Genomic DNA, 26,047 nt, shown 5'->3' on the forward strand with positions numbered 1-26,047 from the left:
GCATTTTTCGTTTGACGTCTATTCAATCAATTAAAAGGGAGCCTTTGAGCGCTCTTTCGTTCATGTTATACAGTTCTATGATCTTCAAGGGTGCAGTTGGCGCATGAATGTACCAATGGCTATATTTCTTTTTCTTTCTGTGCCGTCTCCTACCGAAGGTTGGCGACCATCATGTGATAGGTTTCTCTGTTCTGCGCCGCGTGAAATACAGTTGAAGCTTCTGGTATTTGGAACCACTCACGCAAGTTTTTCATCCAGGATTGTTTCTTTCTGCGCAATCCTCTTCTTCCTTCTATCTTTCCCTCCATGATAAGTTGCAATAGACCATACTTGCCATCACGAAACACATGGCCCAGGTAGGATGCTTTCCTTTTCTTAACAGTTGCAAGCAATTCTAGATCTTTATTCATTCTTCTCAGTACCTCCGCATTGGTCACCCTTTCAGTCCATTCTTAGTAAGCGCCTATATAGCCACATTTCAAGAGCCTCTAATTTTCTCGTCGTTGTCAGCTTTAACGTCCACCCTTCCACACCATAAAGCAGCTTAGAGATCACGTAGCATTTCGTGGCTCTCCATCGGGTACCAATGCTTAGGTTTCGGGTACTCAAGAGCTTTCTCATTTTTATGAACGTTGATCTTGCAATCTCAATCCTGATTTTAATCCCTAAATCAGGGTCCCATCCATCATTAATTGTGTATCCTAAATACTTATAGCGGTGTACTCTCTCGATTGATTCAGTTCCTATTTGCAGATTGATTTTTTGATATTCCTCTTGCTAATCACCATAAATTTGGTTTTCCTTCTGTTGATTTTAAGTCCAAAATGGTCACTTACTGTAGTTATTCTATTGAGCATCATCTGTAAGTCTTCAATACTATCCGCAAGCAAGACAGTATCATCTGCAAAACATAGATTACTGATTGGTACCCCATTAATTTTGATGCCTTTATTATGTTCCTCCAGTGCCTCGACAGAGATGTCCTCAGAGTACAAATTGAACAGCAGTGGTGAAAGGATGCAATCCTGTCTAACTCCCCTAGCGATTGCAATGTCCTGACCCGTTATGTCTCCATGCTGTTTGATTCCAGTAAAGATCTTCTTATTCAATGGCCATATTTACGGAACCCCTATTCGGATTTTGTCAATTAAAGAACTCAATTCCAGTCATGAAAAAATAATTAATAGCTTGATAGCGCAATCTATTCACTATAACAGCCTCATTTTCAAATTAGTAAGATCCACTCATACCACCAACCCAAAAACTACACCAAACAGTGATACCTACGTTGAAGATGAACAGGCTTTTCAATAATCATTTTTGGAATTTCCGAGTCACAAATGCTCAAAAACATAGCCTCCGAGGTGAGAATGGAGCTCATCACTAAAGATGATTTTTGAAGAAGATTATTCTGATGCATTTCAGGGACCCAATCAGCGAAGTTGCTGATGATCGACAGGCTTGAGTTATTTTAATAGTTTTAAAGCCTTAAGACCGAAGTTTTTATTCAAAATACGATGTAATGTTGTAGGTGAAATGCCTTATTTTCAAAATCGATGAGGAATCGACAAACTTTTCACCAGTTTTACCATTGCTAGTGGAGAAGGTGTTTCACAACGACCCAAAAGTGCTTTAGTTCCGCGAACTGTGCAAAATTTTCTACATTTTTGTAGCGAATTTCAGCAATATTGTTGTTGAAGCATTTCATTTTTAGTAAGGGTGTAGTTTTTACTCAAAAAATGTCAAAAGATGACACCTTCAAAAGTGAAAGATGGCTATTCAAAATGAAACCTTTTATTGGAAACTCCTTTTGTACTGTATATATATTCACTCACCATAATGATTACTCGATTCATTTTATGCCAAAACAAACCGGAAATTGTAGACCAATAATTTCTTCCCGGAAACATTCGAAAGGTTCATCATCGAAAGCAATAAACCAAAATCCATTCCCAAGCGACCATAATAATATTTTATCGATTCATCGTTAAAAGCAACAGCGTAATTATTCGATATCAATCATAATCGAACCTTCTACGCCGACAAATCGATGTCCACATTCGGCCCACGCAAAACAAACAGAACGAACAAAAATTAGGTCTGGTATATGCGGATGAACGAGGGACATTTTTCATGATTCCAAGTAGATGAATCTTGTCGAGATCCTCATCCATATTCACGTCCTCTAATCATGTATGTATAACAGGCTCAAATTATTGAATTCTGAGCCAACACATGCGAATTTAACGCTCTAGTCGTTCTTTTGTAGGCGGCCTCGTTTGGGGGGCACATCTCCACGGCCTGCTAATCCGTTTTGGGGTAGCTTCCGCTCGGTGTGCATTAAGGACGTCTCAAAGGAATTTAGACGGGTCGAGCATTGCATACGTTGAGTCGGAAGAACACTGCAAATTTTACATATCATGGTTTATTGTTTCCTCCTGCTCGAAAAGTTCCAATCCGAGGATTATTCAATGAAAAGCAAATAAACAATTCAACAACTTCAAACTTAGGTTTCTCGAGATCGGTACACTGAGAGAAATCCATATTTTTTATTATTCACAATTATTACAGCAGTTTTATATTTGATATATTCATTAATAGTTAAATTATGCATTCAAAAAAGTTTATTAATGGAGAATAAAATATTTGTTTGCAAGGTATTTGATAATATTTAATATATTTCGGTTATAAATAATTTATATGAACTTACGTTATCTCCACAAATAACATAAATTCAGTGTCAACAACTTTTTAACTGGTAGTTCACGAACATTTGCTATTCATGAATAAACTCTTACAAGAATTCAATAATTTATTCACTCAGAATATAGGATTTATTAATAATTAACAAACTAACATAATTCTAGCGATCCAATCTGTGGAAAAGTTTAAGGTTACATCCCTCAAAGAGAAGCGCATCTCCTTGAAGGATCTGTCCTTGAACTTTTCCTTTAATTTGAATTTCCTTTTTAAACATAAAATCTGTGTTACCATGGGCTTATGGAACGCCGCTTAGCACATCTGTACTGAATTTTGGGTTTAGATCGTTTGTTTGTACCTACTAAGTTCTTAGTGATGTTGGCAGAACAGTGGTAAGAGTGAACAGATTGCAATCAAGATGACTAGGGTTCAAACCCGGATACCCTCAATATGAACTCTAAAAAATTACCCAGTTTGGCAAACGGTTCTTCTCAGACCCTAACAATCGGATAATAGAAACAACCAAAATAATTATCTAAGAAATACGTTAGGCATTACTGAATTGAAATATTATTTCTATTCAGCATGTAATGGATACATATTACATATAAATTAGGTTTATTGATTAGTACTCAATGATATATTAACCTAAACTATATTAATTCCTTGTCCTTACCGACAATTTAATTGGGAATCATCGTTATTCCAAAAATTTAATATTCGAATTGTATGAGGAAACTCTAGGGGTGTAAAAATCTAAGTCAAAAACGGGGATCTACGTAACGTCTACATTAGTTTCCAAATTATCCAAGATTTCACAGCAGATTTGGACTGAAACTTACCGTGCAATTCCCTCACGCAGCCCGCAAGTGTTTCGACAGTTTTCCCCACACGAGTTTTCCGGGAAATTTCTCATTGGCGCTATTCTCGCGGGGGTGTTTGACAGGATGATTGAAATGTGGAAAGTTGGGAAATTCTTACGTCTGACGTCCTCATATTTCTGCCGTGCAGATTTAATCAAAACTTTTAGAGCTCGTGTAGGGAACAATTTTTCATATCCTAAAGGCTTGGGACGTTTTCGTTCTCTCCCCCTTTATTTTTCTGGTGTTTGGTCAGCCGGAAAATATTTTCTTTATGGGACTAGGTACGAAAAGGAGTCGAGGAATTGGTTATTTTATGGTTTGAGACGGGGTTGTTCACCGTGAAAACAACCTGGCCTGACATGCCAAATAGGGGATGTTCATTTTTTGCGGATAGTTTGAAGAATATAGAGCAAAAAAGAGAAGTACGTTTTCATGTGTATCAAGTTGTAGCAATACAGCTCAGTAATTTCTGGTTTTTATTTTAAATTATTGTCATTTAAGCATTTCCGGGCTTTCCAGCAGTAGACTTCTGAAATCTGGATAAAGAGATTCCATTCGCCAGTGTGACTTTATTAGTAGTTTTCTCACATTTCTATGAAATCTATTGGTAGATATTAGTATTTTCAGAAATGTCTTTCTAAACTTGGCCAAAATAGCCAAGGATTTTTTATCAACACCAACATCTTCAGCTCCTGTTGAAAGACAATTTCCAGATCAGCTCTTAGAGTTACAAAAACTCGCAATAGGTTAGGCGACAAATCTATAAGATGCCTCATGTGTCGTAGATCCTGGATGGAAAATTATGAAATCAAACAAAACCTGGAGGTTTCTCAATATTAAGAAACTTTATTTCTGTATTATTCTTTATTTTGTTATGATTTATAGTGATTTAATTTGTGTTTCTATTTCGAAAATGTTGATATTTTCGGTTCTTTTATAATATATTTTATATATTATATATTTATATATTTTCGAGGTATATAACTTTAAGTTGGCAATTCTGTTCAAGATGGCGACCGATTTAACAGCTGTCAAGTGATTTATTCTCAGTTTAGTTTGGCAATTCATCATGAATAGACTCACGCCTGAAAAACGCTTGCAAATAGTGCAATTATATTTCGAAAATAATAGTTCTGTGCGGAATACGTATCGCGCACTACGTCCATTTTATTTTGTTTAGCGATGAAACGCACTTCTGGTTGAATGGCTACGTCAACAAACAAACTGGCGCATTTGGAGTGCAGCTAATCCTCAAGTGTATGTCGAAACACCAGAAAAACTGACTGTTTGGTGCGCTTTATGGGCTGGTGGAATCATTGGTCCGTACTTCCTCAAAAATGATGATGGCCAGAACGTTACAGTCAATGGTGATCGGTATAGAGCCATTATTACCAACTTTTTTATTCCTGAATTGAACAACCATGATGTCCAGGAGCTGTGGTTCCAACAAGACGGCGCAACATGTCACACAGCTCGTGCCACAATCGATTCAATGAAAGACACGTTTGGTGACCGCCTAATTTCACGTTTTGGACCTGTGAATTGGCCTCCAAGATCTTGTGATTGAACACCGCTAGAATACTTTCTGTGGTGCTATGTAAAGACATTGGTCTATGCGGATAAGCCACAAACCCTTGACCATTTGGAAGACAACATTCACCGTCTTATTGCCGATATACGGCCACAAATGTTGGAAGAAGTCATCGAAAATTGGACGTCCAGATTGGACTACATCTGAGCCAGCCGTGGCGGTCATATGCCAGAAATCATATTCAAAATGTAATGCCACAAGATTATCTTGCGGATAAATACAATTCATGTCAATCGAATAATCCATCGTTGTTTTATTGCAATTTAAAGTTCTATAGCTCTAAAAAAACACCCTTTACAATAAGTTTAATAAATGAAAGTGTTTTTGCATGTTTCCTTCTTATTTCATCATTTTTTTATAGATGTGATACTGCACAATAAAACTGCTGAAAATCAAGTAGCTTGATATGATTCAAGTACTTGATAAATAAATACTTGATTTGACTTGAGATTGACTTGAAATCAAGTCAAGCTCAAGCCAAGTCGTGAATCCCTACCAATTACCAACATATAACCATGAAATCTGTGTGAACTGAGATTTAGTTCTACAAGTTATGGCAGAATGAACGAATTTGCCACAGAATTAGAGAATTAATATTACTGGCTTTTCTCCTTCTAATGCCACATGGTACATGCAGCAATTAATCACTTACTAATAACGAATTCATCGTTAATGCAAATCACCATCGCGTCATTAGATTAACAACGAAATCCTTCTTTATTATGGGACGCTCGTCCCGCTGCATTAATCCCATTCAGGATTACAGTAATCGAATTAAACATCCTAAAACGTTCAGTGATAGCAGCGACCAATTAGTAAGCCCACGTTCTGTATTGTCGCTGAGGATGGACTAGATCCTACTTATCGGCTTATTCGGCGGCTGGAAAACAAAAACATGTTATTCCCCTTCTTGCTAGTACCATAAATCGAGACCACAACAAACGGTCGACAGAAAATGGAAATATGAATATCCTGAACGTCGCAAAAGAGAATTGGAGAGAGGGATTCAATAAATTCTGCAGTGGGAATAAGATGAAACGGTCTTCTTGGAATTTATTGTGCTCGCTCGGGACTCTATGGCCTCAGGAGTGTGTCCTGTTCGTGTTGAATGAATTATGTGCGCCGTTTTCAATTTAACTGGGTTATTTTGTCGTAATAAGTTATTATAAGTCCGAATGATAATGCGTGATGCTTTTGGTTATTTATGTCCTGCCGAATGTGTTTAAGGGATTATAACGCCGCCTCTGGTTCTTTGAACATTATCGATTTTTTTCTCTCCTTTTTTTTGCATTACTGATTCTCACGAAAGGAAATATCCTGAAATCTTCAGAGACTATCATGAGAACCAAGAGAAAGAAGATAGGAATTGGTTTTCTTCTTGAATTTCTGGAGGTTATATACCTCGAGGAACCCCTCTCTAGTCATTGTGTTCCAATGTTCGTTGGATGAACGAGTCCTTGCAAAGAAATGTTCTGCAGGTCTCAAAAGTAACCACGAAGGAGTGTGAAAGCATTGAGATGGTTGTCTGTAATGGTATGATTACTCTTGATAAACTTATGTTGGGCACAGTAAGATCGGCTTTTCTAGAGAAAAAACATGCTTGTGTTTTGTCTGTATTGGAGCTCTGGACCTGAATGTGCTTTCAGAAAATCGTTGATGAGAAATAAAAACAGTGTTGGGGCCAGAGCTGACCCCTGCGGAACACCAGCATTCATGGGAAGAGAGTCAGCTAAAACTCCATCGTGGGGAAACCAGTCTGAGAGAAAAAAGTACAAAGCTGTGGTGGTAAACCATGAATATCTTGAGCATAAAACACTTCATATCGCCAGAGAAATTCATTTTATGAAAAAAACTTAAGGGACAAAATGTATTTGTTTTTCAAAAGGATTAATATTGAAATGTCCTTGTAAACTTATAAACTTACATTTGATACATTTGTGGTGACAAAAAGTAATCAGACATAATGTCTATGTCTAGCCGAAATTGTCGTCACAATACTTAACATAAATGTACCTGCATAAGTGTAACAATGGTCTTTCGTGGTACTTATGCATAAAAATTTCTCTTTCATAGGGTTCTAAGATGAATACAATAGGGAATATCTTTCCCCTACCCTAATTAGTGTGCAGGCACCATGACATCTTTGAGCAGGCAAACAACTTGGAGAATAAGAAAAGGAAGAAGAAATTCACGTTGTACAAAATGATTTTATGTTTGTAACGCAGGTATAAAACTGGGAAAAGGAGAATTGAAAGGGTAAGTGACGAGGGATGACCAATTGAGTTAGTAGAGTGTTCAAGGATGTTTCCAAGTGCTGTACCACAATAAAGTTCTCGTCTGTCGTCCATCAGTGTTTTAATAATCCCCACGAAAACGTGATACCCTAAATTGGTGACGGAAAGCTGAAGCGTTGGAACGCATAGGCAACTCACTGCCCCGCTCAACGTTACGGCTACTGGCCGCGGCGTTGCAGCATAGCCACCTCTCCACGGAGGTGTGAGAGGGTGTATCTTAGGCAGAGATCACTGGATAGCCTAACTGAAGAGTCCACTTGCGATCTCGGGACGAAACTCAAATCCCTGGGAAAGAGCGCACCTCGTAATTTGGATGGAAAAAGACTCGCCAAACATTTTTTTAACTCTTCCCAACGAGTTATTTCAGTGGATCTTTTGAAATGGGTCAGCCTTTTTAATAACTATTTGAAATAATAATTCAAAACTGATTAACCTAATGAAAAGAATGCACAAAAATACAAATTCAAACGTGCATGATTGATTGTCAAACTGAATCAAACACAAAGGCCAACTGTTGACATTTTCTCCATGTATCGGAAAATCCTGCAGTTGAAGAAACATCTGTTTTCGAATCAAATCGAAATATTATTCTCCACAAAGCACCACCTAACCAAATTTCACAATCGCACCAAAACTTACGCGGTACGAAATCAAATCGGATTGCGGTTAAAATTCAATTCTGTGGTCCATATTCGAGCGCTGCTCTTTGGAAGTGAGGGGGGGTGCTGATGCTGGTCAACAGGAAACTCCTGGAGGGGTGAAGGTCGAGTTTGAAACTTCTCGATGCCCCCTCTCGCTGCCAGTAATTCGATTCCCTGCCGCTTTAAAATGCGGCGCTGTATCCGGTTCCAACCGCAGTGTCTGAAGAAGATCCACTTAGCCGAAACCGCAGCGCTAAGAATTGGAGACCACGTCCGACGAAACTTTGTAATCCACGTTTGATTGAGACATTTTGTGCCGAATAGGATTCTGAATGTGGTATGGCCCTTGCTGGTTCTGTGTGGGATAATTATTTTCGATAATTAGCCGTTTCAACTATCCAGATGCTGGCCTCGTACAACGCTAGCCTTCAGCGGCATCAGAAAATAATTAGAAATATTAATTTTGTGCAGTCGTTCCCTGCTGAACAGATTAGGTCCTTCATCACTATGAGAAGAAAGCTCAAACCTGTATTTCTCAACAATCGCTTATAATATGGCAAAATATGGATCTAAAATTGAGTGAACAATGATTGAAAGGCGACCAAGAATCATATGAGAATTACAGACCAATATCAATTCTGCCTGCTACTTCCAAAATCTTCAGAACGAGGATGGTCAAGTTTCTGGAAAGCAATTAGTTGTTTAGCATCCATCAGTTTGGATTCAGGTAGGGAAGATCAACCGCCACGGCCTTGGTCCACATGATGAAATTCATCATGGAGGCATGGATGGTACAGAGGAAATGAGATAGATCTGAGTAAAGCATTTGATTGTGTTAACCATGAGATACCTCTAAGCAAATTGGAGTATATTGGTATGCCAAGCCCATTTTTAGGTGTATTGAGGTCCTTTCTAAGTGAACGCAATCAAGTGGTAGATTTGGAAGATAGAAAAACGTCCATAATGAAAATTACAAGAGGGGTGTCTCAGGGATCAGTGCTCGGGCCATTTTTATTCCTGATATATCGATGACCTGGTATTGATGCGGATGATAAGACAACATTCTTAAATAGAACCAAAAACATGAATACACTCATCCACAAATCAGACCAATCCAAGGAAGACGCTGCAAAATTGTTCAAAATAATAGATATGAAAGCAAACCCATACAAAACACAGGAATTGAAGGAAATTTCAACTGGAGGAAACATATTGACGAGTTATGCCACAAACTATCATCGGCATTATTTGGAATCAGAAGAATTAAAAGCATACTCAGTGAAAAAGAAACGATACTTATGTACATATCACGCAGATTTTCATAGGAGAATGACCTACAGCATCATCCTATGGGGTGTACTTCCAGAGGCTGACAAGTGTTTCTAAAACAGAAAAAGGCTTTAAGGTTAATAGCAGGAGTTAACCAGAACACCCAGCGTATTCGCCATTTTGCATCAACGCTCTAGAAATCTACCTTTAACATTAGGATTTTACGTTGCTAATCATTGTAAATCTCGATTGAAATTGGAATGAAAAGTATTATTGTTATTAGTATCGGGAGTGGAGTTATAGGGTTTCCCAATTGAAATTATGAAATTTAAAGTGGTTATAGTGTCTCTAGAATGTTATTGTTTAATTCATAGCACCAATAATAAAGGAGTAATGAGAACTTTTCATTTCACGCCATTTTCCAATTTTCTCTTATAACTTGAAAACAGTTGAATCTATAAGGTTGAGGTTTTGACCAAATCACTTCTCTCAAGAATCGAGCCCAAAAATGTACCCTTAATTTTTTAGCTCGAAGGGATTTTGAGATCCCCTTACTAGACAACGAATTTGGGACACCTGATACAGAAATAATGTCGTCCATGAATCATTCAAAAATTTGTCTCAGTATTCACATTTATATGAGCACTGATTCTGAGGAAATAACAATTGCTAAATGTTGTTGAAACTTGCATCTTTCTACGTTTAAATGGCATAGCCTACTGAAGACAAATGACATATGAAATGTCAAAAAAAATACACAGGGTTACCACCATTATTACTATTTAAAAATGTATCATATCCATTAGAGAACCCTATCTAAACCCGTTATCCGATTATAAGGACCATTATATCATTGCGCATTCGCCATTTTGCAATTCTAAGAATTCCCCTTCAAACTCTGACCTACCCTCACAGATAGATCAATGAATAAACTACGTATGTACACTGATAACAAATTAATTAGCGAACGCAATGAACCAAAAATGATCGCGAATTCCCAAGCGTAGGAATATCTTCATCCAGAATATTCATTAGCTGGGCGTTTTCTATGGGTCGCGAACAGCTGTTAGTTTACAAATTGCAAGTCCGTTGACGCGTAACAGAACTCGGAGCCACGTAATTATTTGCGTAGCCTTCAAGCGCGAATCGTGAATCGAAAATATAGTACCGGAAACCGCGCCATGATAACAATCTCACTTGCATTCATCACGTCGGCAATTGAGTGTTATCTGGGTTGAACTATAAGGACAGAATTGTTATCAAGTTTACGCCGTGATTGACGCGCTGGCGTAGTTTGTATTCATTTGAATGAATACTGGAGGAGAAATGAGCAGTTGTCGACTTAGATGAACGGAAATGTTCGCATCTATGGCGTATGGAAAGAGACACAAGAATTTTTTTTTGATTACCTTCAACATGAAATATTCTGCATGCTATGAGCAAAAACTATATCTTCTTTTAGTGCTTATTCTAGTGAAGATTGGCAGCGTCAACCACAGCAAATTCGTCCCTCTTTTGGGTGGTATAAACCAACGTTTGGACTGACCAATCTCTTATATTCTTCATCTAGGAGTGTTGTCTCCTTTCTGGTCCTCGTTTTCTCTCTATTCTGCCCTTTATGATCAACTGAAGCAATTGATAATTTCAATAATTTCAATACTTGTCTGAAGAAGGCACTTTTCCGGCTTTTAATAGATGTTAATAGCTTTCTATTTGCATCAACACTGTCTAGCACCCTCTCATTTTGATACATTCTGTCCAAGAGAGCATTCTGTGAAAGAACCACATTTCAATTGCTTTGAATCGCCTGGAAGTTGCCAACTTGAGTCTCCAGGCTTTCATTCCATATATAAGAACAGATTACATAAGTATAGCTTTTAAAAATTCAGTGACGTAGCTTCATTTAAAGGATGCGTTACTTAGAAGTCTCTTCATTCGCTCAAAAGCTGATCTAGCATACTTTATTCTTGATTTTATTTTGATATCTGGGTCTGGACTGTCAATTATCACGCATCCACAAGTACTTGATTTTGTTTACTTGTTCTATGCACTGGCCCTCTAGAACATTTGTTGGCTCTAATATTATTGTTACTATAACGTAATGACAGATTCCAGTATGTGGATTTTGGTGGAAAACGATCATCTCTCCATAAAGTACTCAAACGAGTTCCACAAGGTTCCATTTTGGGTCCAATTTTGTTCCTCGTTCATGTGAATGATTTTTCAGGTAATGTAGTATGAGACTTGATTTGCAACCATACGTCATTCTTGCATACCAGAGAGAAAGGGTGTGAGGTGTGATGCCAAGAACAGAAGTGGCTTCGAATGATGTTGAGAAGTAGTTAATAGCAAATGGACTGTTTTTGAATAGAGCAAAAACTGAAATTTTATCGATTGACAATGGATTGAGGAGAGATAGCGTGAGAAGTGTGAAATTTCTGGGACTATACATCCAAGAGAATTTCATATCCATTACCCAAGTGGACAACGTAAAGAAAAAATTATCTTCGGTGTTATTTCTTATGCCCATATATTTTTTTTTTGCTTTTCTTCGTTCAGAATAGACTACAAATACACAATGAGAGGTAATGGGAAGGCTCACTTAACCGTTACAAGTGGGTGCCATGACAACAAATAACAATGACTACATTATATACCTTACATTTCTGGCAATTCACTGTGAACTCAAAATAATTCATCGTTGAAACGATGATTCAATCCTACGTCTTCGAATTCCTTAAACTTTCCCTAATGAAAGAGCAGGTGCCCAACAACAACTTAACTTCAAGGGTGTTCTATAAAACATCCTTCCTATCCTGAATACAACGAACAATACTTCTTGCACCGTTGTAGATTGAAAAGATAACCCCGAGCCTCAAGATGATAAGCCGTTAACTAGGGTAGGAAGAAAAATTACAGGTTCTTAGCAAGAAACTTTGATTGCTGAACTTGAAGAACTTTCCGAACGATAATGAAAAGAAAACATAAATGGAAAGCAACAGATGAGAAGGGGAGAAAATTTGCAGGATTTTGAACGGATTTCCATGGGTAATTTTTTAACGCTCATTCACTACGTGACAATATCTGTAATTGTGGTTGAGATTTGGAGTATAGGTAGATATGAAATAATAATGTAAAGTTTCATTAGAAATATGTGTCCACAAGCGCAAAAAGTGTTTTGAAATTTGAATTTTTTGCTCATAGCTTCTGCACTTCTTTCATTATTCTAATGAAAGTTGGCGTAGATATATCAATTTAGAGTTTATATCACGTGATGTGCCAATTTTGTTCGTTAATCTACAGGGTGGTGTCCGTATAGAACTTTTATAGAAAAATCCTGTATCTTTAAAACACAGCGGGTATATGTTCACAAGACGTTTTTTCTTAAAATTATCAAAGGAATCTCTCAATGTCATTTTTACCTACAATTTAGGAACACCTTCGTGCAAATTTCTTGTTGATATCATAGTCTGAACGATAGAAAATTCAAGCCGACTATCAACAAAAAAAGACCCGAATTTAGGAGCTTTTTGGGTGCTCGTTCATCCATGCGCAATAAAGATGAATATCAATCCCAGAATTCCCCAATTCATGGTTCCTACAGGCTCATACATGAATTTCCATTAGCACTCAGTAAAACTTCGAATTATTCTTCTCATTTTCTCAACATCAATCGGTTTAAAAGTGGTTTCTTTTCGTGTAGTCACGTATTAGAGGAAGTTGTTCGAATAACAAAAAGCTAACCTCGTAGGCAAGACACGTACGTGATCCTTTTCTCGTAAAGGGTCTGGATTCCATTAGAAACACCCAAAACACCTCTGCGGAATCAGAAATCACAGCTCAGCATGCCAAATGAACCAGAAATCAATCGAGGAAATCTCCCCTGCTGCGGAAAACGTTGTATCAATACGAGAACAGAGAAAGACGCTGAATTAAGGAGATCTTGCCAGCTCGTTCATTTTCCTATTGGCACTTCAAATCGACGCTAATCATTTCAGTCACTAAGGATTTCATTACGAAATTTCATGTACAGGTTTCAATATCAGAGTAATAAACATAGATAAAGGAAGCACATGTCATTTTCAGTAAGCAAATTTTGTCCCCAACATGAACTACCAAATTTGACATAAAGCGCGCGGAGGTTAAAACATATCAGTTATACGATATTTCAATCAATTCGCGAGTTTCTCCACAAAGAACGAACTTCTTATGTCCCATAGTGAATCAACGTTTCATATTACCTCAAAATGTATTTAAATAAATACCTAAATATATCAGAAGTCCAGAAATCAAACTTTAAGCGCATCAAACGACGTGAAACAACCGATGACACTAGGAGAGCAAAAGTTGCCAAACCTTGGATTTCAGCAGGAAAAATATCGTATTCCAAAAATTCATATTTGCATATTTAATCGGGATCACTCAAATAAATAAAAAGGGTATTTTTCTAGAGCTATAGAACTTTAAATTGCAATAAAACAACGATGGATTATTCGATTGACATGAATTTTATTTATCCGCAAGATAATCTTGTGGTCTTACATTTTAAATATGATTTCTGGCATATGACCGCCACGGCTGGCTCGGATGTAGTCCAATCTGGACGTCCAATTTTCGATGACTTTTTCCAACATTTGTGGCCGTATATCGGCAATAACACGGCGAATGTTGTCTTCCAAATGGTCAAGGGTTTGTGGCTTATCCGCATAGACCAATGACTTTACAAAGCTCCACAGAAAGTAGTCTAGCTGTGTTAAATCACAAGATCTTGGAGTCCAATTCACAGGTCCAAAACGTGAAATTAGGCGATCACCAAACGTGTCTTTCAATAAATCGATTGTGGCACGAGCTGTGTGACATGTTGCGCCGTCTTGTTGGAACTACAGCTCCTGGACATCATGATTGTTCAATTCAGGAATGAAAAAGTTGGTAATCATGGCTCTATACCGATCACCATTGACTGTAACGTTTTTGAAGAAGTACGGACCAATGATTCCACCAGCCCATAAAGCGCACCAAACAGTCAGTTTTTCTGGATGTAACGGTGTTTCGACATACACTTGAGGATTAGCTTCACTCCAAATGCGGCAGCTCTGTTTGTTGACGTAGCCATTCAACCAGAAGTGCGCTTCATCGCTAAACAAAATTCGCTTATGAAAATCGGGAACAACGGCAATCTCATTTTGGGCCCATTCGACGAATCTACCTCTTACTTGATGATCGTTTGTCTATTCATGATGATCTTCCAAACCAAACTGAGAATAAAGCACTTGATAGCTGTTGAATCGGTCTCCATCTTGAACAGTAATGCCAACTTAAAGTTATATACCTCGAAAAAACACACCCGTTATAAGTAGACACACCAGGTTTTCTATGTAATCTTAACTCTGTTCAACTTACCACCACTCAAGGAATAAAATTGCACATTTCAGATACAGCAATTGCCCATTGAACAGAAAAAACAGCTCACTCCATTCCCAAAGAACAAAAGCCGAAAAATAAACTATTAAGTCAGCAAAATAAACCCTAGGATCCCCATCAATCACACCGAATTGGAGGAGTCCTGAGCATTCGATTCCGTGCCTCGATTTCACCCATTGTCCCAGCTCGCATCCCTTAAGTAGCAACCTGCGTATGTTACAGGATAAATAAACCGATTTGTAGACGTATACTCCCACTATCTATGTTTCTTACTCTATGGTTGAAACTCATCTTTTAAGACCATCTTTTTCTTCTTCTTCTTTCAAGACCATCCCCTGCATAAAAATCGAAACTAAGAGCCACTACGCTAAAATAATATAGCCCTCTGTTCAACTTACCACCACTCAAGAAATAAAATTGCACATTTCAGATGCAGTAATTGCCCATTGAACAGAAAAAACAGCTCACTCCATTCCCGAAGAATAAAAGCCCAAAAATAAAGTATTAAGTCAGCAAAATAAACCCTAGGATCCCCATCAATCACACCGGATTGGAGGAGTCCTGAGCATTCGATTCCGTGCCTCGATTTCACCCATTGTCCCAGCTCGCATCCCTTAAGTAGCAACCTGCGTATGTTACAGGATAAATAAACCGATTTGTAGACGTATACTCCCACTATCTATGTTTCTTACTCTATGGTTGAAACTCATCTTTTAAGACCATCTTTTTCTTCTTCTTCTTTCAAGACCATCCCCTGCATAAAAATCGAAACTAAGAGCCACTACGCTAAAATAATATAGCCCTCTGTTCAACTTACCACCACTCAAGAAATAAAATTGCACATTTCAGATGCAGTAATTGCCCATTGAACAGAAAAAACAGCTCACTCCATTCCCGAAGAATAAAAGCCCAAAAATAAAGTATTAAATCAGCAAAATAAACCCTAGGATCCCCATCAATCACACCGGATTGGAGGAGTCCTGAGCATTCGATTCCGTGCCTCGATTTCACCCATTGTCCCTGCTCGCATCCCTTAAGTAGCAACCTGCGTATGTTACAGGATAAATGAACCGATTTGTAGACGTATACTCTCACTATCTATGTTTATTACTCTATGGTTGAAACTCATCTTTTAAGACCATCCCCTGCATAAAATGCAACGATTTTGCACGCTTCATTCCATATTACGCTACTGGAATTTTTGAAGACGCGGTAATTTGTCAATTAATCGTATCATATCGTGTACCATCGGTCGAAACGCAGATGCGCGGATCTAGAGAGAATCTTCTGAAAGATTTTCAATGATTATTGAGACTTCAGCAAGAATACGTACCTAAGATTTAGATTTCAGTCATTATTAATTTAATTTAAGACTCGGAATCTGATTTATCGGCGAGAATTGTGTCGGGATTCTCGCACCTCCCGTGGGATTAGAACGAAGAAAACCTCCCGTGAGATTGGAACAAAGAAACCTTCCTTGAGATACAAAATTTGGGAAAGTACTTATGTTAGACCACTTTAGTTCCTGAATCTGAAATAATACCTGCGTAATACCTGGCATTATCACATCAACTTCGTTGAATGAGGATTGGAGTACTATAGCTTCCTGATAAGAACTGGTGTCCAGAAGGCTGAAGATAATTTACAGAAGAGGTTCCATCCTAGTAGCAGAGTAACTCATTTAAAATCGTTTTAAGTTAAGTTTCTATTTTATTATTTGTTTAGAGTGAAAATGATCGATCATTGTATATTTTAATTTTATTAGTTCGTAAAAATCTGGGTAGGAGTTTTGTTGCCAAATAAGCCAAACCAACCCTAGAAATTAGTCTTTAGAGTCTCATGGGCAATTGTAACGTTACAAAAAATTGAAAATTAGAGCCACTACGCCAAAATAATATAGCCCTCTCCACTAGAGAAATAAAATTGCACATTTCAGATACAGTAATTGCCCATTGAACAGAAAAAAACAGCTCACTCCATTCCCGAAGAACAAAAGCCCAAAAATAAAGTATTAAGTCAGCAAAATAAACCCTAGGATCTCCATCAATCACACCGGATTGGAGGAGTCCTGAGCATTCGATTCCGTGCCTCGATTTCACCCATTGTCCCTACTCGCATCCCTTAAGTAGCAACCTGCGTATGTTACAGGATAAATAAACCGATTTGTAGACGGGCCTCCGGGATTCCGACAAATTGGATTTCCACCTGATTGACCGGAGTGTGTTTTTTTTTTCTAGATGTACTACACGGTCAACACGGTCCACTCCTACGTGGTCCTCAACACGGAATTGAACATCATCTTCTACAACTCGACAGCACAGGCACCGGATTCCTTTATAAACCCGGACACCACATCGACGAGTGAGTTGAGAAATTGATTTTTTAGGGTATAAGGCTGTTTTCAATCTACTTTTGATCCTACAATATCGTGCGTTTCGAACGACCTCAGGGTTAGGATTTTCTTGACATTGACAGATAGATGGCGCCCTTTTATTAATGAGGTTATGCTCTACCTCTGCAAAGCTTCAATAACGTGTCAGTATCATATCATACCCGTAGTTTCATTTTCATTAAACTTTTCGAAAGAGCCATTTGCAGAATAAGAATCCTTCTAAAAAAATGTGAACCACGTGAATAAAAAACTTTTAATTTTATCTTCTTCTTAGAAAAGCAGAGAAATAATAACAAAGGGGACGTCCATACAAGAAAAGCTCTCTTATAGCTGAATTTCTGGATAATTCTTGTTACTGATTAATATACACTGTGTCCGTAAAGTATGGAACAAATTCATTTTTAGCTAACCAGACCGTTTTAAGAAATAATCCTGAAACACCCCCATTTTGTCTCAATTTTTCGATTACTCCAGCTGAGCTGATTTCAAAAATGTAACACATGTTGATTCCAATTGGTACAGGGTGGACAAAAATACAATAGTTTTGTGTTTGCTCATAAAGTAACGCGTAACATTCTTTATTAGTTAAATTAACAATATTATCAAATATACTTATTGTCTAGCGGCAATAAACAAATAATGATATTTCACAAAAAACTAGACGACTATGTTTTTTCGAATTGATAAGAAATAATTTCTTTCATATTCTGTCTGCTAGACCACAAGTAGATACCAAACATGTTTGGAAACAGCTCATTCTTATTAATCTAAAAATGTAAGAAACTACAGGGTGTTACATTCAAACCAATTGCCGCTAGACAATAAGTATTTTTGATAATATTGTTAATTCAACTAATAAAGAATGTTACGCGATATTTTATGAGCACACACAAAATTATTGTATTTTTGTACACCCTGTACCAATCGAAATCATCATGTGATATATTTTTGGAATCAGGTCAGCTAGAGTAAACGGAAAATTGAGACAAAATGGGGGTGTTCCATTTAAAAAAAATGACGGTGACGTCGTAACTTGAAAGTAATTCACCTTGTATATTAGATTATTATTTTAAAATACGGTAAATTAAAATAAAAAATCGACGTGTTTCAGGATTATTTCTTAAAATGGTCTGTTTAGCTAAAAATGAATTTGTTCCATACTTAACGGACACAGTGTATATTATTGTACATAATAGTTTCGAAATTTCTAAAGAATAATAAATCTTTCAATATTTTCAGCTTCCGTCGTCTTCACTCTCCTCATACTAGTGATCACAGCATGTGGAATTTTAACCTCAATTTTATTATTATATGGAATTCACAAGGTGAGTATTCCAGTTGAAGAAAAATATATTCTGATATTATACCGATAAAAATAAGCAATAATTCGAAGAGCATTCTAACTGAGTAGAAGTCCAACGATTGATTTAGTTGACAAACTTCTAAGAATCATAAAGAAAGTCATTTCGTGGTTATTGAAATTCAAACATTGAGGGAAACAAACTGCAATATTCAATCGAACTTTGAAATGTTTCTACTATCAAAACTATATCGTAGAATATTGTCAATAAATTTCCGTATATAATATATCAAGAGCAGATAGCATGAAACCTAACTGGATGGAACATTTATCAATCTATAATAGTGTTTCTATTTTCTACCCTTTGATGCTAGATGTTGAAAATAAACACACCGAGTTGAGAATTACCTTCTATCTGAAGATTATTTACCTGTCTTGCTGCAACAAAAGACAGAAAATCTTAAATCCCAGAAGAAGAAGAAATTATGGAAGAACGTCCTCAAATGTGAATAAAAAATCTTTCTAACCATGATAATGCTCCTTGATCCATCCATGAGAACCATGGTCAAATTGAACGAATTGCGCTTCCAATCCCCTGACTGCTATCCAGCTTTTCCTTCTATTCTGCCCCTTGGCTCTAATGAAGAAAGGATTGCCAAGGTTTAAGCCTTTTTCGAAAGCAAAGACGTATCTTCCTACAGAAAACGTAAGAGGAGCGTTGGAATACATGTATCACCTTTGAAGAATGAAGTCGAATTCAAAAAAAAAAATCACTGGTTAGACCTGGGTCTTATTGAGTTATAAAACCTTTATTTTCCTCTAGCCATGTTTAGCTAGCTCTTCCAACGAACGGCTAGCGAATGCGAACAGAAAAAAGGAATGATAGGGTCATTTTTTGGCATTGCAGCATACACAAATATCGTTCATGTTTACGGCACCCTCATTCTATTGCTTTTATGACTTTTCCGCATGGTTGCATTATAAAGGCTCAAGATACAACGATATATAGATAACAATGGAATTGTATCCAAAGAACTCTTATCCTTTTATTTTACTCCGATTCAATATGACTGGGACAACCGGGAAAATATTTATTGCTTCCTGTTATCATCAAAAGAGGATCGTTTCGAAGAGATTCCTCGTTTGATGGATATACGTTACCAGCATCGGTTTTTTCTATGCGGTGAAAACTGCTGCTTTGGAGGAATTTCTAGGGGCTGGGGACATAGTTCTCAAGGGAGGAGGGGAAAATATGGCAATCGAATGGCAATACCCTCTATAATTAGAAGATATGAGGTAACCAAAATGGTCTATGAATTTTATAATCGATATATTCTTTCGAGATAGAGCAATACAAAAAAATTATTAATTAGCACAGATAAAAACCTGAGAAAAAGCACTGTCTCCCCGTATAGATGCAGTGACTGGTTTGTATATTTATTTACAGAATAAGCTGACATATTTATATTGAAGGGCTTCCGCTTCATCCAAACAAAATCTTCTTCATTCTTTCTCTTCACCAACGGTTGACGACTTCATAATTAAATCTGAAAACAAAAAGAAAAGAACCAGAATGGCGTAATAAATGTTAGTTTCCATTATATTGATTTGAAGTTAGCGACCCATCCTAAAAAAGAATCTGAATGGATAGCTTGAAAACCACCTTGAAATCTATAAATTGGAGAAGTATTCACCAAGTGGTCAATGGTTTCTTCTACATCACACTCACATAGTAGGCTTTCAATAAAATGCCATTTGAAGAGCATACTATTGCAACGACTATGACCAGTCCTAAGTCGATTTAAAATACACCAAATTTTCCTAGGAAGATTAAAACCTAGAACTTTCTCCAAAGGATTAACGATAAGAGCTTTGTTGAAGACATTACAAGAACTCCATTCCATTCCATTAGATTGAAGGAAGGTATTAGTCCATAAATGTTTACCTGACTTCAATCTGGCAAGCAAGATGAGTCGAGAGCAGTTGCTCTCTATGAGCCTTAATGCATAGTTTTATCTTAATCACGTCACCTGGACCATAATATGATAAAAATATATGTTATTTTCCAACAAACCTCGTACATTTGCTCCAAATCAAAATGAATCTATCTCTCTTGCAGGACTGTAAGATGCTGCTTCTTCCCTGGGTGGTGAATCTAGTAGTTTTCATGATATTAGATATCGTATACGTTTTATACAACCTCATTGAACACGCGGTGAGTTCTGCACGCCAGTTTGCTCTAACACTTTTATTAAAACGATAAATTATTCTGTTTCAGCTCAAATGGAACCCCTTTATTTCTATTCTCATAATGATGGACTTTTTCCTCACTTGTCTACATGTGAGTATCTATTTTTGAGCCGGAAATGTTCTCAAAAATTATGATTCGAATCACAAATGACGAATTCTTGGTAAAATTCAATTATATCTGTACTGCCGTAAAGATGATTGCTTTCGAACAGAAAATCCTAGAAACTTGATATTTTATGGTAGGTTTGGATATAGGAGTCTCCGTTTAAGTTGGTTAAGGGACAAAATTCATCGAAATGTTTCAAATATAGATTTTTGTTGAAAATTTGTTTGTTAAAATTTTGTATGGAGATGGATATTGACGTAGGTATTCAAATTTTTTTCAGATCGGGTTCTACCGATTCAATTTTTTCATATTTAAATTCAGAATTCAGAGAGCCATATCAAAATGAAGCATTTTCTCGTCAACGGATTCGATAATGTTAGCTGAATTATAAATTTATATATGGGAATTAACATCATATATCACAGCAAATTTATATGGTGGAAAACCAAATTTGTTCACCTATGTTCCCATTAATAATTCTCGTTTGATGTCATGAAATTTCGACCCTATTTATCAGTTTATCTGATAAAATGTTATATTACTCATTGGTTCGAATTTCAAACCTCCACCGCTCTTCATTGTTTATTTTTTGGAATAGGTAACGTAATATTTCAAAATATACAGAGTGTTATCGCGTTATCGCAGAAATTATTCGCCACACTCCCAATTTTTTTTTTCAATTGTATCTTCTACTCTTATGAAAACTATCAGCTGCTAACGTCTTCAATTAAAAAGGATTTTTTTTCATACTTCGTTCAAGTTCGAAAAGTAAAATTAACCTGAAGAAGACACGGTGTTGTCAAAACAATTTTGTTAATATTAAAATATTTATCGAATTATTTTGTTATATTTCATTTGATAAACAAGAATATTTCTTTAAATATAATTGCTTCTAACACAAATTTTTTGAATACATATACCTCCTTTTTTTCAGATGTATGCCTTATTGTGTGTGATATCCCAGTACCAAGAATTGAAGGCGGGTAGGGGAAGAGCCTCAGACGATCAGAACTTGAGGGTAAGAGCTCGACTACACGTCTTTCCGATCATTCAAAATGGATAAATAATTCCTAGAATCTCGTTCAAAATAAAAGGCACCAGGCTGTGAGAGTTGCCACTCCAGTTATGAGTGTTCTCGTTTTGCAATATGAAATGGAACGCCATCTCTTTCCATCAATTTCGATTCCGTTTCTGGCGTTTCTAGTCGAGTACGTGTTTCCTTGGCCTTAGAAATATTCACGCTGTAGGAATAAGGAGAAAGATCCAAAGAAGATTATGCTCTGTGATGCGCAAAGTGTGGAAGTTCAAGTTCAATTCACAAAACTTGTGGATTACCATGTCCATACTAATATAATAAATCCTAAGGTGTATTTGTTTGTTATCTGAAACCGCCAAATTTTCTTTCTACAAGACAATGCTCCTTGCCAAAAATTTACAGACCTAAAAAGAATGCTTCAGAGAAGGAAAAATTTCTATGAATCCTTTTTTCAAAAAAAGAAGAAGATAAATGGTACCATGCTTTACTCTCGATGGTGACTTATGTCAGAAAATATGTATTTTTACTGGTAAAGCTCAGGACTTATAGAGTGAAAAGTTATTTTATTTTTTCATCGATTGACAGCAAATATTGATTTTGCAGACATATATCAATCAGCCAAAGTATTACTTTTCCTGCCTAGGCAACAATAGTGATTATTTTCAATGCGAATAAAACATTCGACGTTTTCTGACAATCAATATTTTTTGCCGCCTTCCTTAAATCTAGAGGAGTAAGTACTTCTAAGTCGCTATCACTGTCCATAATATAAATATATCCGATATTTTCCAAAAAACTGTCAGATATTTCATAAGTTGTCAAACTATAATTATCATGGACATATGCATTTCCATAGCAACTAACCATTCCAACAATTGCGATTTCTATAAAATTTCGTTTTAATTGATCACTACAGGAAAAATCGAGGGAAAAATCAAAAGATTGTGAAAATTGTAATAATTTTCAAATACAATATCCTATATATCATTATAAACAATCGAAGGAAAAATTATATGTTCAACTCGGCAGCAAAGAAGATTGAGTGCCTTGGCTTGAATGAACTATCAGCTGCGGCAGTCAATCTACTACTTTGCTCCCTAGTAAAAGAAATAACTATAGTTAGCTTAGCGTTTCGCTTATTCGAATCGTTTTTCCATTTCACTTGATATGATCATTTTCAGCACGAACCATCTCGTTATGAATTCAAAGACTCCAGCAGATTTCATAAAGAGTTGGAACGAACGCAATTATCATATTTGCTTTCTTCCTCTCTATTCTATATCCTGCTTTTTGGCTACTGCAAGTTTTCTTACGCTTCCGAATATGTACCTACAAGGTGTTATTTTTTCAACTTGTCTGAACGTTGTAATTTTCATAGTTTCAAACCAAACAAGAAATTGTGAAAAATTTTGGTCATTAGGTACTTCGAACTCGATTTGCCATTTTATTTTTTTTCTTTTTGAAAATTTATAACGAATGTAAAGGGATCAAGCCTTCGGCCGTAAGTTATCGGATAAATAATTTTGAGAAGTAAGGGATACAAGCATCTAAATAAAAAGATTTTCATTCAATTTATGAAAAAACAAAATCTCAAAATAATTATCAACTGAGTAAAAAATTAATTAAAACTCGTAATTATAAAATTCTTGGAGGAATTCACTGTTAAATTAATTCCCAACCTTCGTGCAACACGCTGAATTCATATTTTTCAATTATATTCATCGAATGTGCATGAAACTTCGGCTTATTACGTGATCGCAAAGTTCGTTAGAACCGATATCTACATATTTAACTTGACTCAATAACTACGATAATTTATAAGGGTTGAATTGGAAATGAAGCTGTAGGTATGTACATAGAGGGCAAAAGGGTGCTGAAATTTGCATGTTAGATTAATTTAAATAGAGAGTTTCGAACTTAAATGGTAGGGAGAAGGGTAGGTTTTCGTAATATTCCTCGAAGAGTGGAAAATTATGTTACTGTGCTAATATGTTTTTCTAATGTAATTAGAGAGATATTTTTGTTGAAACGCTTTATCGTCTTTTTGGGACAACACCACTGTAGTCGGAGAAAGTAGTTCACATGAATTCAATTGCCATCAGCTTCAGCGTGATGAAAATTCTATGATTCGTGAACCTCTAGAACCATTCAAGTTCTGTGGCATTTTCAAATTATCAAATCTCAAAGTAATAAAAATAGATAGAGAAAGCATATTATGTCATTTTCAGTAAGCAAATTTTGTCCCCGAACATGAACTATCAAATTTGACATGAAGCGCGCGGAAATGAAAACATATCAGTGATACGATATTTCACACAATTCGCGAATTTCTCCACAAAGAACTCAATTCTTATGTCCAATGGTGAATCAACGTTTCCTATTAACTGAGTATATATTGAAATGAATTCCTAAATATATCAGAAATTCAAAAAACAAACTTCAAGCTCGCCCAACAACGTGAAAAAAACCGATGACACTAGGAGAGCAAAAGTTGCCAAACCTTGGATTTCAGCAGGTAGATACAGAAAATAATAAATATTCTGCTTGTTATGAATTCGACAATTAGGAAAAATATCGGATTCCAAATATTCAAATTTGCATATTTATCAGGAACCACTCAAATAAATATATTTCATTCAATATAATATACATTCAGAACGATATGATAAAATTGTGAATTTGAAAATATATCACAATCCGACAACGTTATCAAACCATGTTGGGGACATGTAAAAATTGCGTATACTTCCTCTATCTATGTTTATTTCTCTATGTATCAGATCAATGAAGGGATTCACAAAGCTTTGACTGACCGATCAACTCCGTTGATTAACAGTTGGGATTTATGGAAGTGTCAAAAATAAACTGAAACTAAACACAGAATTGGTTTGATCATGCAAATCTACTCAATAAAAGTTTCGTGGAACCGACCTTAAAAAAAAACAATTTGAAAGAATTAAACGTGGATTTTTTCGTTACAGATTGCTATTTCAGGAATCTGCGACAACTATTTTTTCTAAGCTAACTAAGGAATAATTTTAAAGAGAAATATTCAAATTATACCTATAGAAGTAAATAGTTGGTTGGATTTATTCCAATCTCCATCATAAATCAAAAATCTGTATAAATACGGACAAATCTGTATATCTGGCAACACTGCTTCAGTATCTTTCCCTAACCTACAATTTTTTTTTCAGATACCAAACATCCAATACAGCAACCACCCAACAGCGACGAGCTATCTCAGCACCTCGCGCCGACCAATGACCACATGCGATGCCCGTCCTACCCCCACCCAAAGCCCCACAGGACCGGCGCCCTCCCACCCCAACCTAGCCGAAGACGTCTCCCCCACCACCAACCTCAAGGCCAGGAAATCAGTCAAGTTCCCAGACCACTCCTCCAACCACCAGAACAGCGCCAGGAACGGCTCCCAGCTTTTGGAGCCGTGGACGATAGAGCTGAAGCCGCCCCTGACTCCCAAAGTGAGCGGCACCGGAAGCGACACGGCGCCGCTCATAGAATCCGGCACTGGAGACGGATCCGGTCCTGGGAATTTGTGAACGGTGCGTCCTCCGTACTTGGAGACTTCTTTCTAGCCCGGCTGGCTGCCTTTTGCGCGTGCGTGCAAGCGATTTAGGTTATGTTTCCGAATGAGACTGTATTCGGAGCAGAGGTGATTCGTGGTTTTTGTACCAGATTGGGATGGAACTGACGAACGTACAGTATGATCCGGTGAAATTCAACTCCTTCACAAAGGTCGTTAGTTCGCGAACTTGTATATAGTTCATTGGTCCGTGAACTAGTTTTCTATGCTTTAGTTCTTCAACTAGTTCTCTCGTATAGTTTTTTAGTTCTTGAACTAGTTCTTCAACTAGTTCTCTCGAATATCTCTTTAATTCTTGAACTACTTCTTCAACGTCCAACGTTAAGTCTAGTAGGTTCCAGTATTTCTTTATGATTCACCAGTTCAAAACTAGTTCGTCAACTAGGTTTCGCACAGTTCCTTATTTCGCGAACCAGTTACTTCACAGTTCCTCAGTTCTTGAACTTGTTCTTCAACATAGATCGTTAATTCCCTACTAGCATTTCATATTGTTCGTTATTTACGAACTAGTTCTTTTTTTGTTAACTAGTTCTTTTACATAGTTCCTCAGTCCTCGAAATAGTTCTTCAACCTAAAT

General features: G+C 36.8%; 1 protein-coding gene across 1 annotated transcript in view; it reads left to right on the top strand.

Moving 5' to 3' along the window:
- LOC123674095 overlaps positions 1–26,047 on the top strand; it is a 115,676-nt gene extending 89,629 nt beyond the window's left edge. Inside the window, exons 3-8 of the mRNA XM_045608961.1 lie at positions 17,017–17,140; positions 18,411–18,496; positions 20,591–20,686; positions 20,750–20,812; positions 21,762–21,845; positions 25,061–26,047. Coding sequence (XP_045464917.1) covers positions 17,017–17,140; positions 18,411–18,496; positions 20,591–20,686; positions 20,750–20,812; positions 21,762–21,845; positions 25,061–25,426 — 819 coding nt within the window. The 3' untranslated portion in view covers positions 25,427–26,047. The remainder of the gene's footprint in view (positions 1–17,016; positions 17,141–18,410; positions 18,497–20,590; positions 20,687–20,749; positions 20,813–21,761; positions 21,846–25,060) is intronic.

This window comes from Harmonia axyridis, chromosome 2 (assembly GCF_914767665.1).
Source record: "Harmonia axyridis chromosome 2, icHarAxyr1.1, whole genome shotgun sequence".
NCBI lineage: Eukaryota > Metazoa > Arthropoda > Insecta > Coleoptera > Coccinellidae > Harmonia > Harmonia axyridis.